The sequence below is a fragment of the Balaenoptera ricei genome, chromosome 6 (assembly GCF_028023285.1).
Source record: "Balaenoptera ricei isolate mBalRic1 chromosome 6, mBalRic1.hap2, whole genome shotgun sequence".
Lineage (NCBI taxonomy): Eukaryota > Metazoa > Chordata > Mammalia > Artiodactyla > Balaenopteridae > Balaenoptera > Balaenoptera ricei.
In genome coordinates this window covers 74,075,076-74,092,322 of record NC_082644.1, presented here as the reverse complement: position 1 = coordinate 74,092,322, position 17,247 = coordinate 74,075,076, and the positions used below count along the sequence as shown (strand labels likewise).

The 17,247-nt window shown below is 43.1% G+C and overlaps 1 protein-coding gene across 12 annotated transcripts in view; it reads left to right on the top strand.

Annotated features, from left to right (window-relative positions):
- TRPM3 (transient receptor potential cation channel subfamily M member 3) overlaps positions 1–17,247 on the top strand; it is a 941,238-nt gene that overhangs the window by 859,299 nt on the left and 64,692 nt on the right. For all 12 annotated transcript variants that reach the window (XR_009503681.1, XM_059924893.1, XM_059924892.1 and 9 more), the window contains 3 exons: positions 3,135–3,275; positions 9,883–10,011; positions 14,531–14,782. Coding sequence is in view for 11 of the 12 variants with exons in the window: in XM_059924893.1 (XP_059780876.1) it covers positions 3,135–3,275; positions 9,883–10,011; positions 14,531–14,782 (522 nt within the window). In the remaining variant the exon portion in view is untranslated. The remainder of the gene's footprint in view (positions 1–3,134; positions 3,276–9,882; positions 10,012–14,530; positions 14,783–17,247) is intronic.

The window sequence follows — 17,247 nt, the reverse complement described above, 5'->3', positions numbered from 1 at the left end:
AACAAGCCCACAAGGTAGATACTATTGTTATACCATTTTATAGATGAGGAAGCTGAGACTCAAGAGAGGTTAAATGGTCCAAGGTTACCCACCTAATTAGTTGCAAAGCCGGGATTAGAACCCAGGCATGCAGACTCCACTGGCCATGCTTTTACCTGATAAACCTAAGGGATGCAAAGAATTTCTTCCTAGTCTCAAATGTAGGAGCTCAGCTGGTTTGGTCCACCACGTAGTAGAAAGAATCCAATAGGGATGCATGGGCCTCCTGTGTCAAGTATGACATGGCCTTGACATTGGTGTACATCCTAGGAAGGCTCAAAGAAGGAACCTAGGAAGGTAGCCAGAAGCTAAAGCAGTATTCTTTCTGGTTGGGTCTCAAGGGAGATAACAAAAGAGGCAGCTGCCTCTCTGCTCGGTCCAGAGTTTTGAGGATCTGATCTTTCAAGAAGCCACAATAAAAGATGCATCTCTGGACTAAGAGCAAAGTCTACTTCCCAAAGAATAGCCCCTGCCATTGTCTACTGAGAACCCAAGTAGAAGACACTACAACAGCATTACTGCCTGAGCTGATTCTCCACAGGCTGAAACAGCAGGGAGAAGGAAAGGAAGGAAAGGACTTATGGGCTGGCAAAGTCAGGGTTGGACAGCACTTGTTTTTAAGGTGGCACTTTCTTTGACCCTAATGACAAATTCTGTTACTGCTGGACCACTGGTCTCAGCTCACCCCAGACAGGATTGGAGAATGCAGCTTGTTGACAACTCCACTCCCTTCATAGCATTGATATTTGAGCTTCTGTGTTAAATCAGTATATCCTCTCTTGGAATGGAACATTTTCCCTTGGCCCTTCCAAAATTATACATGAAACATCAGCCTCAGTTTGCTTCACTTTAGTAGCCTTTAATAGCTTAGTTCACCTCAAAGGATCTTTCCCGGACTTGACATCTGTGTCTAGCCAGCAAAGATTCTGAAATCCATATTGTGCAGTCATGTCTGTATTTGACCCTGTTACAATCTGCTTTAAGAAATGTAGGCTAAGGAAATGTTTGACTACTGGGAAGAGAAATCAACAAAATCAGCAAGTTAAGCTGGAATTAATGAAATGTCGAAAATGCTTTACTTAAACCATGAAAGACAAGCCTCTTAAAAGTGCACTCACTTTGAAATATTTTTGAACAATAAAGGCAAAATAGATTGTTCTGTTTTTCCCTTTGTTTTACCTGCCTTGCTAGGTAAGTGTCTTGAATTTTGCCTAATAAAGCCTCAACACATCCACAGACCCAGGGCATTGTTACAACTCTGTTGGGAAAGCCACCATCCCTAGAGGTTACCCCAAGATGCCATTCTCCAAGATGCCTAAAACCCTCCAAGCTGCCTTTACTCTCATCTAATTGTGTACCCAAATGGTCTTGTATTATTGAGCATATAAATAAGCAGAATAGAAGTAGGATAATTATGTTACATATATTATAAATTATAGAAGATAAATATCATGAACTTCAGAGTTTCCTGAGGTCGATGATCGATATTTATAGAACCCTATTGCTGTCTAGTGTGCTATATCCATCACAAAGATTGACTCAGCTCACTGATCAAAATAAATTCTTAGATAGGCCATAGTATGGAATCTTACCTATTCATTAGTTCAAGGTACTTTTCCAGCCAGAGAGTCCATAAAGGAATGGAAGTTACCCTTTCCCGAAATCCAATGGTTACAGGTAAATCATTTGTGATTGTTACATATTTGAGTAAAGTGGATATTTGAGGCAATGACAAAAATAGTTGAAACTAATATATCTATATTGTGGGTAAGGTAGTTTGAAACCAGAATTATCTAGTGGTTGTCTCTGTTATCAACTTCAAGGTAAATTATTTTGGTAATTAGATCTTCAACTTTAAACCCATATTCCTATACTTTTTCTTCCCCCAAATCCTTGTCTGTCTTCAGTAGTTATAAGGTTTTACCCTGTTCTCACACTTAATAAAAATTTCATTTCCCAAACATTGTAAAACTAACCTTGCTTAGAACAATATGGAAAGAATTAAAGCCAATAAATTATGCTGTAATAGGTGCCTAATATCACACTTCTTTTTTTCTTGTGAGAGATCCCAACTAGATCATTTCAGTCACGAGTATCCGAGAAAGTCTTAGTTCACTTTAAAGACCAGCTCATCTTTACCGAGCACTTATTACGTTCCAGATGCCGATTGATTTGTAAACCAACCCTCTATCAGGTGCTATTACTTATTTTACAGTTAAAGAAACTAAGTCTCAGAGAGGTTAAAAGAGTTGCCCAAGGTGCCACAGATTCTAAGTGTCCAGGGTAGGACCCAGTCCCTTTCTGAGTATGTCCGCTTTTTCTCAAGTTCTGCCTTTTTTGTGATGTTTAATTGTTGTTGCCGCTTCTCCTGTCAGAAATGAGGAGGAAATAGTGAATTCTTAAGGAGATCTGCAACAACTTGGGAGATGAGGGCCTTTTCTGGTCAGGCCTGACTTCCAGTCCCATCTGGTTGACTCTGCCATGCAGAGGAAGGCCGTGTGCCCAGGAATCACCAAACTAGCACCAGCAGTAATTCAGGCTTTACAGGGTTTGAAATCGGGGAACCGAGGCATATGCCTAAGAGTTGGGTAGATATTCCTAAGTTCAGGCACTACAGATAACTTAACCTCTTGAATATTCAACACCTTTGGATAAATAAGGTATTACTAGTCCAATTTACCCTTGACTTAAGAGTCATTAGCATGAGTAGAGAACCCAGACCTGCCTGTTTCACAGTATATAAAGGGAGAGAGGGGTTGGGAGGAATGACAGATTCCTGGCCTCTCCAGGTTACGCTCTTTCTCTCAGAACTCTGGGTATCTTCCAACAGCTCATCTTCCAGAGGTTCCAGGCTGGAAGAGAAGAGAATGGTCAAGAAATATCCCTAAGGCCTTCCATCCCAGGGAAAGGGTACATAGATTCTATGTATAATGCAAATGCACACTTAGGGAAGGCACAATCTCTAAATCTCTGGGGGCCCTGAACAAAGCTCTTAGGTTCTATGAACACACTTTCCCCATCTATAAAATGAGATACATGTTGAAACATGTTCTGCAGAAGCCTGCTGTGACGGTATCGGTTCTCTTCCACTGTAGGCAATGTTGGGACGAAACAACGGGGAGTCCTCCAGGAAGAAGGATGAAGAGGAGGTTCAGAGCAGACACCGGTTAATCCCCCTGGGCCGAAAAATCTATGAATTCTACAACGCACCCATTGTGAAGTTCTGGTTCTACACTGTAAGCGTCTTTCCTTTTCTCCTTTTCTTAAAGGAGACAAGGCCACAAAGAGCCAATGTCAGTTTCTCACACACCTGGGTGGTTTCTTCTACAAGTCATTATATAAAGACCATACAGGCAGGAATAATGGCTCTATGACCTTGCTTTTTCCTATAGCTTTGCAAGATTTGTGGAGTTTGTGAGGCAGCTTCCACAGCTTCTACATTTCTCCTCCTTGCAGAAAATAAAGGAAATGGTAAAAGTGAGAACTAGCAGAAATAGAGGTGAGATGAATATGAGTCTAGTCTAGAAGGGAAATAGAGGTCCTTCTACAAAACGCTTCCTGTTCTGGATGGACGAGCAATGGATCAGAGTTGCCCATTTTAGACACCAGTCCTGGGTTTGGGGGGACATTTGGTGGGTAAGGGCTGAGCAGAGCGTTAGAAGGAAAACCACGAAAGATGGGGATCAGAAGTGTGTAATTACTCCCAATCCGGTATGTCATCAAACAACCTTTCTTGCTCTGACACGGTTAAACAACATGCTAACCAAAGCAGCAAAAAACATGCAAAGCAACCTACAATCACAGCAAATACTGTCCAGTAAGCACACCCTGCAAATATTTTCTGCCCACAAGATAAAAGATTATCCCTGAAATAGCCTCCTCATATGGGAGAAATGGCCTGTCTGCCCCCGTTTTTCATGATATTTTAAGCTTAAGGTGAGCTTTGACCCAGGTCGTCTCTGCTGCTCTCCAGCCAACAGTGGAGCTGTGCCAGATGAAAGATAGTGCATCTGTATTTTTGGCCTTTTTCACAACCAGCTCCACACCAGTCACTTGAGTCAGCAACAGGAGAGTCTGAGTCTGAGGCCGAGATGACGCAAATGACCAGATGAGGTCCTTTTTGTGTGGTCCTGTATGCTAACACTCAACGCTGGCTGTCAGCCAGGCTTTCCCAACCTCAGCACTCTTGACATGTGGGGCGGAATGATTCTTTGTTGAGGAGGGCTGTCCATGCGCAGCAGCATCCCCGGCCTCTGTCCACTAGACGCCAGTAGCAGTGTCCAGCCCCCAAGTAGGACAACCAAAATGTCTCCAGACATTGCCACATGTCTCCTTGTGGGGTAAAACTGCCACAAGCTGAAAACCACTACTTCAAAGTTTGTTCTTCAAAGAGGATGGGAAATTATTAAAATACAAATATGACTTTTTTAGTGAGGTAAAAATTTAAATTTAAAGTTTAAATTTATTAACATTAAAAAAATCCTTCCCCCCCCCCCAAAAAAATAACTAAGGCATACAGAAATCATTTCTATTTATCTATTGCATGCAGATATACACTATTTTTACCTTGCAGAAAACAACAGAGTGGTGGCAAACATGGACTTTGGAGTCAGACAGCCTAAGTAGATATCCTGTCTGGGCCTCTTTATTATTGTGTGACCTTAAGCAAGTTACTTTAGCACTACGTTCCCAGTTTTCTTAAGATGGGGATAGTAATAGTACCTACTTTATAAGGTTTGGTAAAGATTAAATGTGTTGAAATATATAAGCACTTAGAACAGGGCCTGGAACACGTAAGCACAATATAAATGTAACTGTTGTTATTCCTAGGCTGGTCCCATTGCAGAGCAACGGTCAGTGTTTTATTCATCCACCCAGTCAATAATGATAAACTATCATTTACTGAATACTTACCTTTCTCTTATATTAGACTGCTTTAATTGTCTAGGACGGAGCGAGGCAAACTAAAGCTCACAGGCCAGACCCAGCCCACTGCCCATTATTGTGGCCTGTGAGCTAAGAATGTTTTTTGCCTTTTTAAAGAGTTGAAATAAAATCTACTGAAGACTAATTTGTGACACATGAAAATTACATGAAATTCACATGTAATTCATGTGTCCATAAATAAAGTTTTACTGGAATACAGCCAAACTCATTCATTTACCTACAGTCTGGGTGCTTTTGTGCTACAACTGTTGAGTTGATTACTTGCGATAGAGACCATCTGGCCCACAAAGCCTTAAAAATTATCTGGTCCTTTACAGAAAATGTTTACAGACTCCTGATCTAGAGCATGAAAGAAACCAGTAGTAGTATCAAGAATTATCTATCACCTTTACAAATAGAATACTAGCTTCTCTTATCCTTCCAAGGCATCTCTTTTTTTCTTTGTCTGAGTTCAGTATTAATTTTACTTCCTTGATTCCTCTAGTCCCCATTTACTTAGTTGAGGCAGTTTGTTAGCCAAGAATGTTTTTAAATCACAAATGCCTTGGCCAGTGGTTCTGAGCCTTGGCTACGCATTAGAATCACCTGGAGTGCTTAAAAAAAAAAAAACTGAGTTCTATTTAATCTATATGTTTATCTACTTAAAAAGATGCCTGGGTTCTTTTCCCGGAGATTCTGTTGACATTGTTCTGGGGCACAGCCAGGACATCAGGATATTTCAAAGCTCCCAAGTGGTTGTAATAAGTAGCCAGGGATGAGAACCACTGCCCTAGACAAAGGGCTGAATTTTCAGCCTGGTATTTCCAAAACTTCCATGATGATAAGGGATTGTGTTAGAAATGCAAATTCCTGGCCCCATCACAGACCCACTAAATGAAATCTCCAGGGAGGAGCCCGAGTGGTTGTGTTTAACAAGCTTCCCAGGTGAGTCTTGTGGTCTGGGAAGCTTGGGGCATACTGCTTTTCTTGTACCATATACTGCAGGTTGTGAGGCTGTCCCTTTGAGAAGTGGGGCCCACGTGTCCAGCTCCCTTCTGCATGGCTGACTGGGTTACCCTCCACAGACCCATCAGACTGGATGCTCCAGTCATGTCTGATTGTGTTTCCACAATGATTTTCAGAAATCCATATGTATTGACAAAGCCTCCAAGAAGTAAATGGAGATGCGGAGTGTCAATCTTTGAAGTCCCCAGAGATGCTTAACAATAAAATGCAGCTTTAGATCAAAGGGCCCATTTGCTTTTGGTTGTGTTTTTTTCTGTAAGAGTAGTTCCCACCCTGATTTCCCAAAGTATCCCCTTCTACACTCCCAAGGTTCTGAAAGGTAGGACACACCTCACTTCCACCTAACCTCACTTCCATATCTTAGCAAGTTTCCAGAGGAGCAGGTTGAGTCCTCTTCTGTTCCAAGAAGAAAGGAGGCAGGGATCCAACTGGCTCCCAGACCAGTTTGTGGTGAGAGCCTGTTTCAAGTGCCCAGCTGGAGGGGATGCCAATTCAAGGTGCAAAGTGGTGCCGGGTCAGAGGGCACCGGGTGTGCTCCGGGCTTCTCCAGCAGGAACAGACTCCTTCCTCTGCTGACACAATGGGCCCCTCCACGCTCTAGTGGCAGTAGGAAAAGGCCTGGGAAGAAGCGAGGAATGGCCAGGGCCCACCAGGGATCCCCACGCAGCTTCAGCAGGCTTTGGTGCTTGCATTTCATACTTTAGGAGTCACGCACCTTGGTTAATGGTAAATTTATAAAAATATATAAGCAAATAAAATACAAATTCTTATAGGATTCCCACTAACTTAAGAATCACAAGGTTCTGTTTCTTTTCAAAGCTATGGCATTCCACACACAGCTTGTTAAAGCTTACAGAATATATATGTGTGTATATATGTGAATATATATTCACACACACACACATTAAAGCATGTCACGTTAGGGTTATCTGCAGCAAGGCCCCGTGAATGTTAGCGAGTTCTAAGATAGGTTTCTTCCAAGGCAGCATCCAGTCCTCTGTTGTACCCCTGAAACATGTTTAAAGCCCTATTTTGGAAGTCTGTATTTTGAGAGTTGTCCCAAAATATTATATTGTAGCTTGTTTATGGAAAGAAAAGCATTGTAGAGTAACTGATTTAAAAAATAGGCAGGAGCTAAAAAGGATGGTCGTGGAGGAAGCGTAAGCCATGAGGTCAATTTAAAAAAGAAAAAAAAAGAAGAGAGGTATGAGTAGTTAAGGGGGGTAAAAAGGAAGGAAGGACTGAGATAAGAGGAGGCGAGAGGCATAGAAGTTTCTTGAAGAAGGAGGTGTATAATAATATCAGTCACCATTCATTGGGCCTCTATACTGTATCAGGAGGTAGATGCATATTCCCCTCCCCCATCCTTCTGAAAGCTCTACAGGGTCGATAGCAAACATCTCCATTTCACAGAAGGGAGGCCCAGGCAGGCGAAGTGATTTTACACAAAAAGATACAGCTGGGATGTACTTGAGCCAGGATTTAAATCCAAGTTTCACTGACTTTGCGTCTGTATTCCTTCCACCAAACACTAGTCCTTCTGCCAAACAAGTACATTAGACCTGTGTTCAGAGGAGAGAGGCAGATTGAAGGAGTTATTTAAGTACTAAAAGGAAGAGGTTCTGGAAGAATTGTGTGTGTGTCACTGGGCCTACCTGTGACAAGAGAAGATAATGCTTTGGAATGTTTTGTAATGAACTGAGTAAAATGACAAAACCTGGGCAGTTAACAAGGCCCACCAGAAGCAGTGGAATTTGGTCCAACAAGGAGAAGGAAGCAACTAGAAAGAGAGAAGGATTTCAGGTCAGAAGGAGGCTAAGAGCATATTTCACCGTTTATCCACTGAAGTCCTTTCCTTGTGTTTTGTAAAATACAGAACTCACAGGGACTAGAGAGTGGATGCCAGTGTATAATGGTAAACAGGAACCATATGAAACAAATTACACTCTAAACACCATCCTACACGATTTCACGTTGAGTAGACTCTTTTCAGGTGAGGTTTTTCACAACGTGCTAATGATCCCGAAGGGGGTGGGGTAGGAACTGAGGCATGGTTATAAATGGTGGTCCTTGGGCGGGGTGTATACCAAAGCGAATCTCGCAGGAGGAGGAGGAGGCCTGCTGATCCTCCAGCATCTATGCAGCTGCCCTCTCACTTTCATACGTGATCTCATTCAACTCTGACATATGCCCACCCTTCAAGAGATGAGACGTTATATCACCGTGTCTGTAAATCCGTCAATGTAATAGGGTCTCAGAAAGTACCTTTGACTCATATTAAGGGCCTATGTATTCATTTATTTTTTAAATGAGAAGGAAGGGGGAAAAAAGGAAAAGGGGGGAGGATAAAAAAGAGGGTGAGAAAAAAGAAAAGGGGGATAAAAAAGGAAAGGGAGGAAAAGGGGGAAGAAAAAGGAAGAAAAAAGGAAAGGGGGAGGAAAAAAGGAAAAGGGGAGGGTAAAAAGAAAAGGGGAGAGGATAAAAAGTAAAAAGGAAAAGGGAATAAAACAGGAAGAAAGGAGAGTAGAAAAGAAAAAGGGGGATGAAAAAAACAGGGAGAGAAAAAGAAAAGAAGGGGAAAAAGGAAAAAAAGGGGAAGAAAAAAGAAAAAGGGAAGGAAAGAAGGAAAGAGGTCCGTTAGTAGAGAAAGCAGCATTTCTCTAGCTCTGCAGGGCTGCCCGTTCCCCTGTCTCCCAGCCAGGCTGCATCTTTCTCCACCTTCTAAGCTGCCCTCCAGGGCTCCGGAATCATGCGGTATCTCCAAAATTCTCAAGGTCTCAATCCTTTTGCCCACACCGTATCCTATTCTTTTCTACCTAAGCTCCAAAGAGTGCAGATTTCAATAAATTCACTCGTAGTTCCTATTCACAGCCCCTGAGGCCCCTAAAGGCAGCAGGTACCTTACTCGACCTGAAGCCTTGCCTAGAAAAGGCTTAACTTCTATGCCATTGCCCCTAGGATGAGTTTTCTTCTCCAGAGGCTCCTCAGCCCCTTACGTAAGAACCTCACTAGCCCTCCTATACTTCATTCATCTAGACATACCTGAGTCGTCCAGTGACATTCACCAAACCTGAAGCCTGAGGAGTCTTCCTGGGACACCCAGCAACTCAGCTAGTTCCATCAGGGCTCAACCTCCAGTGCTAGTGCCTCGTGAGGATTAAACGTTACTCCAAGCCACAGCAGACCTCACAGACTCATTCTTTCCTATAAATTGCTTGTCTTCTCTTGCTTTGTTCAAAGAAGCAGAAACCAGGAAGGAATATCCCAGCTTGGACAGGGCAGGAAAGCAGTGCCTGGGATAAGAGGTAAAACCTTCCCAGGGCACCGCCAAACCAAGCACATTAAGATAGGAGAAAAAAAGAAGACATTAACATGGAAGAGAATTAAAGTGGGGCTCCAAGAAATTCCGGGCTATTATTTATGTCGGTTTGACCAATTGACACGTATAGCATGTGTCTGCCTTTCCTTCTTACAGACATTTAATCTACCTGGTATTCGTTAGGCAAAAATTCACTGTGCTGTCCTAGTTCAAGGACGCAAGACTCATGCATGAGCAAGAGCAGCCCCTGAGAGAAGAGGTTCCATGTTTAGCCAAGAAAATACGAGAAACGGGGAATTGCAAAACAAAATGGTGCATCATGACACATAGGTACAAGCAAAGTACTGGGACGCAGAGACACGCAAGGATCAAAAGGAAGATTGTATATCAAATTATTTCAAAATTACAGTCTTTTAAAATTCTTTTGATCGTTTAGAGCCTAGAAGTTCATTTCGTCGTGAATTCCTAGTCCTGCTTGCTGACCTTGTTGTGTCCTAACTCACAGTGGCCTGGCCCAAGGGCAGGGCTCCCAGGTCTTCGCAGCCAGAGCACTGTATTGTGTTTCCTTACAGCTGGCGTACATCGGATACTTGATGCTCTTCAACTATATCGTGTTAGTGAAGATGGAGCGCTGGCCTTCCACCCAGGAATGGATCGTCATTTCCTATATTTTCACCCTGGGAATAGAAAAGATGAGAGAGGTAACTGCTTTCATAAAAGAGAACAGAGGAGAAAGACAGTGGCTAGTTACATCTGTGGATAGAGGGGATCATGGAACACTCGGGATCCAAGTTAAGCCAGAAACTATTTCTCTTAACACTGCCACAGAAATAAAGGACTTGGCTTCCACGGCTGCTGACAGACCTGGGAGGCTTCAGTGTGTGTTTATAGGGTTGTCAGTCCATGCATGCTTGGGATCTAGTCTATTTTCTGCTAGAGTTATCTCTTACCCCCAAGAAACCCTCCAGTTGTCTTCAACAGTGTTTACACCTGTCTTTCCTCGTCCTGATAAACATGACTTTAAAATTTTTTCTACTTTAAAAAAGTTTTTTTTAATCTTTAAATTTTCCACTTTTAACTCCCATTGCAACCCATTACTCTGTGTCTCTTTGGACACAGTCCACCAATACCTGTGATTCTGCAAATGCATTTCAGCAGCTCTAAGAGGAACTATGCTTTCATTCGTTAATTTATTCCCTGGTTTATTCCTTCTCAACATTTATTATGTCCCTGCTGGGCGCCAGCCTCTCTCCCAGCCCTAAGTGAATTGAATATATTTCTTGTCCTTCAGGTTGAGGATGTGGGTCCCTCTCTTCTCCCCCCAACGCCATCGCATAAAAGGGGCCATCAAAATGCCACCCTCCTGTGACGTGAAGTCAAAGCTAGCCTCGGGTCATCAGATTCAGAGCCATTAGAATAAATGTAGTCAAGCAATAATCCACCAGAGGGCTCTGCAACCCTGCCCAACAAGCTCCCAAAGCCCATTCCCAAGCCCACAGGGGAGGCAGGCTTGTAAGGTATGATGATTCCTCTGCATTTCCCACTGGAACTACACATCAGCTGGAGAGGTTTTTCTGGAAGAATTACTCCCTGTCAAGTCCACTGCATTCTCGAGAGCTCCGGAACAACCCTACTTGCTGTACTACAGTGAGTAGGAAAATATATTGAGCTCCATAGAAAAAAGGATTCCTACAAACCCACAAATTCACCCTTGCCTTCATTACTAAGGTTAAAAGGGCCTTACTATCTTAGGGCTTAGCTCTAGAATGTTCTCCAGAGAAAAAGTGGGATCATTTTTTTAAAAAAACAAACGTATAAATATTTAGAGCCCTTCCTTGGGTTTTTTAACTGCTTTGGGGATATTTAAATTCTAACCAGCATGCCCCTATCCTGAGAGTCCCATTTTATAAGGGACTGGGTTTTTTTTTTTTTTTTTTTTTAAGTGGCTGCCTTTGCCTCATTCCAGCTAGTTGTCTCCTCTTAGGCTTTCCCATTCATAATGCCTTCCACTTCCTGACCACTGTTGTGCATTTCCCGTTTGTAAACTGAAAACAGTAATAAATTCGCCTTGGTCTTTGTGTAGCTCTCTGAGAACTGAGGCCGCGACTGCTGCGGGCCCTGTTGCTGTGCAGCGCCAGCTCCCTGGCTTTGTGATTTAAAGCCCAGATGCCTATTCCTTCCCCAGGACAAGCAGAAAAGGGAGAGACTTGAGCAGGGAGACTGGAATCTCTCCAGGGACTAGACTGGAAGAAGACAGGGAGCAGTCTGTACTCCACGGACTGTTCTGGAAGAGGCTGCCAAGCCGGCGGGCTGCCAGGAATCTCCAGGCTGGCTATCCATTTCTCCTGAGGCGGCATATAACAGCGGGGAGAGCAGGCTTTGGAGCCTGGGGTCAGCGGGGGGTCAACCAAGAGTCCTTGTTTCCGAGGAAGCAGTGGGCGGGAGGCACTGACCACCTAAGTGTCTGACCTTCTCTTCGGCCCAATGAGGTTGCCCCCTGGCCCCTCACCCCACGTCCCTGAACCCATTAAGGACATGCTCAGGCGCCGAGCGTCCCGCCTGGTGCCTCCTCACAGCACGCGGGCCCTCCAGACCTCAGACGCAGGAGCCTGAGAACAGCGGAAAGGCTGTAGGCTTCCGCGCCCCCGGGGACATAGGCGGGCTCTGTGGTTTCTCCCTGGGCCCGCCCCTTCCCGGCACACTTGCTTCTGCGCGCGGTCGGCCAAACAAGCCCGGTCATGCCGTAAGAGCCCGTAACAGCTCCCGGGTGCGGTTAGACAGCTTCTCACGTGGGGCCTCCTCCCCGCGACTCGTGAGGTAGGTGGCGCGCTGTGACGACATCTCCACTGCACAGGTATGGGAACCAAGACCCAGGGATTGAGCAATTTTTCTGCATCCCACAGCTAGAGAGGAGAGCTGGGTCTTAAACCCGACTGACCCGGCCCGAGGCCCACGGCTCTTTCCACTTCCCGCGAGGTTGCAAACTGAGACGCGCCCCGGATCCCTGGGATCCTAAGAGAGGCCTCACCCCGGCCACTCTGCTTTTATCTCTTTTTATGTTGAGATTTCAGAAAAATACTTTAACTATTTAAAATATATATACATATATACTAAAAACCTTAGGCGAGTGTGGGCAAAGGGTTAGAGAAACTCTAAGGCATTCCCCACCCCACCCCAGCACATACGCTTGTGCGCAGACAGGTTTTTTCCCCTAGTTAAGGTGGAGCCTGGGTGGGAAGCCATCAGGACAATAGCTGCTGCAGGAATTCCTCATGGGTAGGACAGTGGCTCCCAACCTGTGGTCACCAGCATGACCTGGGAGCTTTTAGAAATGTAAATCCTCAAGCCCCACACAGGCATACTGAAGCAGCAACTCCAGGACTGGGGCCCAGGCAACCGTGTTTTCACCAGCCCTCCAGGTGATTCCGATGCATGCTAAGGGCTAGGGTTTAGGAATGAGGCACTAGAGGATGAAGAATGAGGCTACCACGTGGCTCCTGGTATCTTGCTCAGCCTTCCAAGCCCCAGTCCTGACTCACTAATAAAACCTCCCTTCCTTAATATTTCAGGCCAAGGCAAGCTATTAAAGGCACCGTGAGGATTCAAATAAATAGCTGTAGATTAGACCTGGCCCCCGTCTTTGCACTCCTCTCCTTTGAGAGGTCCTGAGTCGGGAAAGGGGTGGGTCATGGCTTGAAGAGGTGGAAATCTCAGAGGCAAACACAAGTGATTCGTGAAGGTAGCCCTGCTGTATAGCCTCACCAGGTTCCTCACATCCTGTGCTGCAGAATGGGTGTCAACTCCTACTGTCCAACTCTTCATTTATAGAGTGTGGAGCAGCAAAAAACCCCTCTAGATTTAAGATAATTCAGAGTACCACCCAGCAGTTAAGATATACAAGGGAGTGGAGAATTGCTATGAGGTGTCTCTGCAACAATCAGTCAACACATGAGTGTCTATTATGTAGCAGGGCCTGGGAAACAAAGGGTCTGTCCTCAAAGTTTACAGTTATAGATGAGAGGAGAGATGGATGGATGTTGAGAGGGATGCATAGATAGATGATAGCTAGCTAGCTAGACTGGCATGTGTACATGTAAGCACACATACACATGCATGCAGAAGATTTCCATATAGTGATAAAAATCTTCAAAAAATAGAGTAGGATAATGTATTAGTGGCTTGGGCATGTGGAGACCACTGCAGGGAGGTGGTCAAGGAAGTTCTTCCTAAGAAGGGGAAATTTGAGTGGAGACCTTGAGTATAAGGAGAACCCAGACATGTAAAAATCTGGGAGAAGAAAATGCCCAACAAAAGGAACAAGTGCAAATGTCCTGAGTATAGAATGGATTTGTTATGCTTAAGAGCAAACCACTACGGCCTCAGGGTAGTGAATGGGGATAATATGGTGGGACATGAAATGAGGCCACTGTAAGGAGTTTGGATCTTTCTGTATTCATAATGGAAGCCATCAGAAGGCTTAAATTTTCAGTTATCACAATTTACTTTAGTTTTGCTGTTGTTCATATGTCTCTCAAGTCTCTCTCTTTTTTAAATTGAGGTATAATTCACCAGTAAGAAAATGAACAACTCATAAGGGTAGAGCTTGATGAGTTTTTACCTACCCATACAACTGTGTAATCACCACCCAGCTCACAGCTTAGGCTTTTAAAGGTCTTTCTGTGTGCTGCTCAGAGAATACACTGAGGCTGGTCGGGCAACAGTGGTGGCAGGGATACCAGTTAGAAGGCTGTTGCAATCATCTGGGCAATGTAATGGGGCTTAGGATAGAGTGGCGACACTGAAGGTGGTGAGAAGTGGTTGGACTAGGTCGTATTTGGAAATATAGGTAAGAGGACATGTTGATGCAGAGGATATGGGTATGAAAGAGGAATGAAGGAGTCCTCCTAAGTTAGTGGCCTGAGTAACTCAATATGGTGATACCGTTTACTCAGATGAAGGAGGATTTTGGAGATTTGCAGGGTATTAGGAATCAATAATTTTATAGCAAAACCCTAATGTGTGTCTTAGAATTGTAAGGCGTCCCAAAGGATCAAACTTATTGCTTATATACAACTGAGCTAAGCTTAGGCTACCCAGATGAGTAGATACAGGTAGACAAAACAAGCTACTGTTGTCAGCTAACAGACCAAGCACTTTCCAACTGGGCTGAAAATATAGACAGAAATCAAACCTAACCCCACTCTCTTTCTTGACTTTCAGATTTTGATGTCAGAGCCAGGGAAATTGCTACAAAAAGTAAAGGTGTGGCTGCAAGAGTACTGGAATGTCACAGACCTCATAGCCATCCTTCTGTTCTCTGTTGGAATGATCCTTCGTCTCCAAGACCAGCCCTTCAGGAGTGACGGGAGGGTCATCTATTGTGTGAACATCATCTATTGGTACATTCGTCTATTAGACATCTTCGGCGTGAACAAGTATTTGGGCCCATATGTAATGATGATTGGAAAAATGGTAAGCAGGGTCCTCTGATTCCATGTTATAAGTTCTCAGGGAAGGAGTGGTTATCATAGGAAGAGGGAAATCATTCATTTGGGTCTGCTATCAATGTCTGAGATGGCCCTGGGGGTGTTTTATTTTTTAATTCCTTTTGAGTGTTCAGAAGTTTGACTATAACTATATATTATTAATACATAACTGGAGGATTAACTATCACTCACTCACTTACTGACAAATATTTATAAACATCATCTATTTTGTGCCAGGCACCTGGGTAGGAGTTGGGTATGTAAGGGCTCTCATTTAATGAGGTAGATGATGAGAGAAAGAGAGAAGTGATTACCATACAGTGTGAGAATGCTGCAACAGAGTTGTGTATAAAATACCTCAGGAGCATAGAAAAGAGACGGTTGGTCAGGGAAGCCTTCACACAGAAGTTACATTTTATATCGGAGAAGGTATGGATCTCCACTGTAAATTTTTAACAGATTCCTTTTTTCTTAATGAAGTTCTAGAAAAACATGTTTCCCTACGCAGAGGGGGAAAAAAACATAGTTTATTTGAGTTGAGTTAGGTTGAGTTTGAGCTGAACATTAAGTTCTGTCAATATATTATGTGTTTTGTTACATTACTGGAGAATGATATCTGTTGAAAACTGGGTTCCAGAATGATGCTCCTACTTATCTTATTCTTTTTAAAAAAGAATCCCAAGTGCCAAGTTAATATGCTTCCCCACATATGGCTGTGGACTTGTTCTGGTATTCCTGGACCATACACTAGTTTCCAGACTTTCTCCATAAAGACTGAACCCTCACAGGACAGCATCGGTGTAACCCTGGGAATGCACAAGTAAATCAGCCCCCTCTCCAAACTTACTAGAGGAAGAATCAGAGTCTGATGCTCAGAAACTGGGTGCTTTTTATCAGTTACCCCACTTTTCTAAGTGTGTCCCCTTACTTAACCTTTACAGGGCATATATGGAAAAGCCAAGTACATCCATTTTACTGTGGCAAACAGCTCTTACTGAAAAATCTCATTCCTAATGTCCTCCACTCTACTCCCATTGTATCAGCTCTTGAAACAGTTGAACAATTGATCAACAGATATCTTTCATCATTCTCACTCAAGTTTTACTATTTACATCATTACTGCTTACCTTTCAGTCAGCAAATCAATATTTATTATTATTATTATTTTGTGTGTGTGTATGTATGTAACTCTACTAAAATGAGTCTTAAATAACAAAAACTTTTCCTACAAAAGCACTGGCAAACTCATACAAAGAGAGGGAGACTGAATCTAAAAGGAAAGGATTATAAAACCTTGAGCAATTTATTTAACCTCTTTGAGATGCAGTTCACTCATTTCCAAGTAGTAATAATAAATGCATATCTCGTCAGGTTGTGGTGATAATTAGAAATAACACAGGTTAAGTGGTCAACAATGTCTGGCTTACAGTAGGTAGTTGATAAATTATATCTGTTATCATTGTTAAAGTACAATGGAAAAAGGAAAAATTGGTGAGCATACTTATTTGCTCTATTCCTAATCCTTTTGTACAAAAGCTTGGTGTTTATAAAACCAGCATTGTTTAGGGAATATATCACAAAGCCCACTCTAGGGTGGAAAAACTTGAATTCAGTAAGCTTGAGTTACTTACCCAAAGCTGAATCCCAGTTCATTTGGGGGGTTTTTGAGTAGGAAACAAATGCGTATCTTACTGTACAACACTACCTCTTACATCATCTTTGTACTTTAGTGATGAATTTGAGATGGTGGTGAAAATTTCCACATCTAAAAGCAGAGTCTCCACTTAGTCTATGGAAGAGGTTTAGGAGAGAGGATCTGTTTGCTTTCCACACAATTTATGTATAAAAATGTGTAGATGTATGAATTTTCTGGACAGAGGGGACAGACCATCTATGAGATTCTCAAATGTGAAATTCTCAAATATATTCTCAAATAGACCCAGTGAAAGTGAAGAACTATAACAGCTGCAAAATTAAGCCAAGTTTTCTCATTCTTGACACTATTGCTATTTTGGACTAGATAATTCTTCGTTGGGGGCGGGGGACTGTCCTGTGCATCATAGGATGTTTAGCAGCATCCCTGACCTCTACCCACTGGGTGCCAGTAACGTGTGTGCGTGAGCGCATGTGTGCACGCATGCATGTGCACACACACGCACACACACGCACACACACACACACACTCACAACAACAAAAACATCCAGATATTGCTATATGTCCCCTGTGGAGCAAATTGCCCTCTGTAGAGAACCAGTACATTAGGTGAATACATTATTTGATTGGTTGTTTTTCGTAATTGATCATTACCTTATCTTATTTCAATAAATAAAATTGGGAAAGACCCAAGCAAGCCAGATATATTAGTTTTAAGAGGTTGAGTCACATTTAAATACTTGAAATAACTAAAGTCACACTAATGCAGTAAGATTATTTTCTTTTTTTTTTTTTTA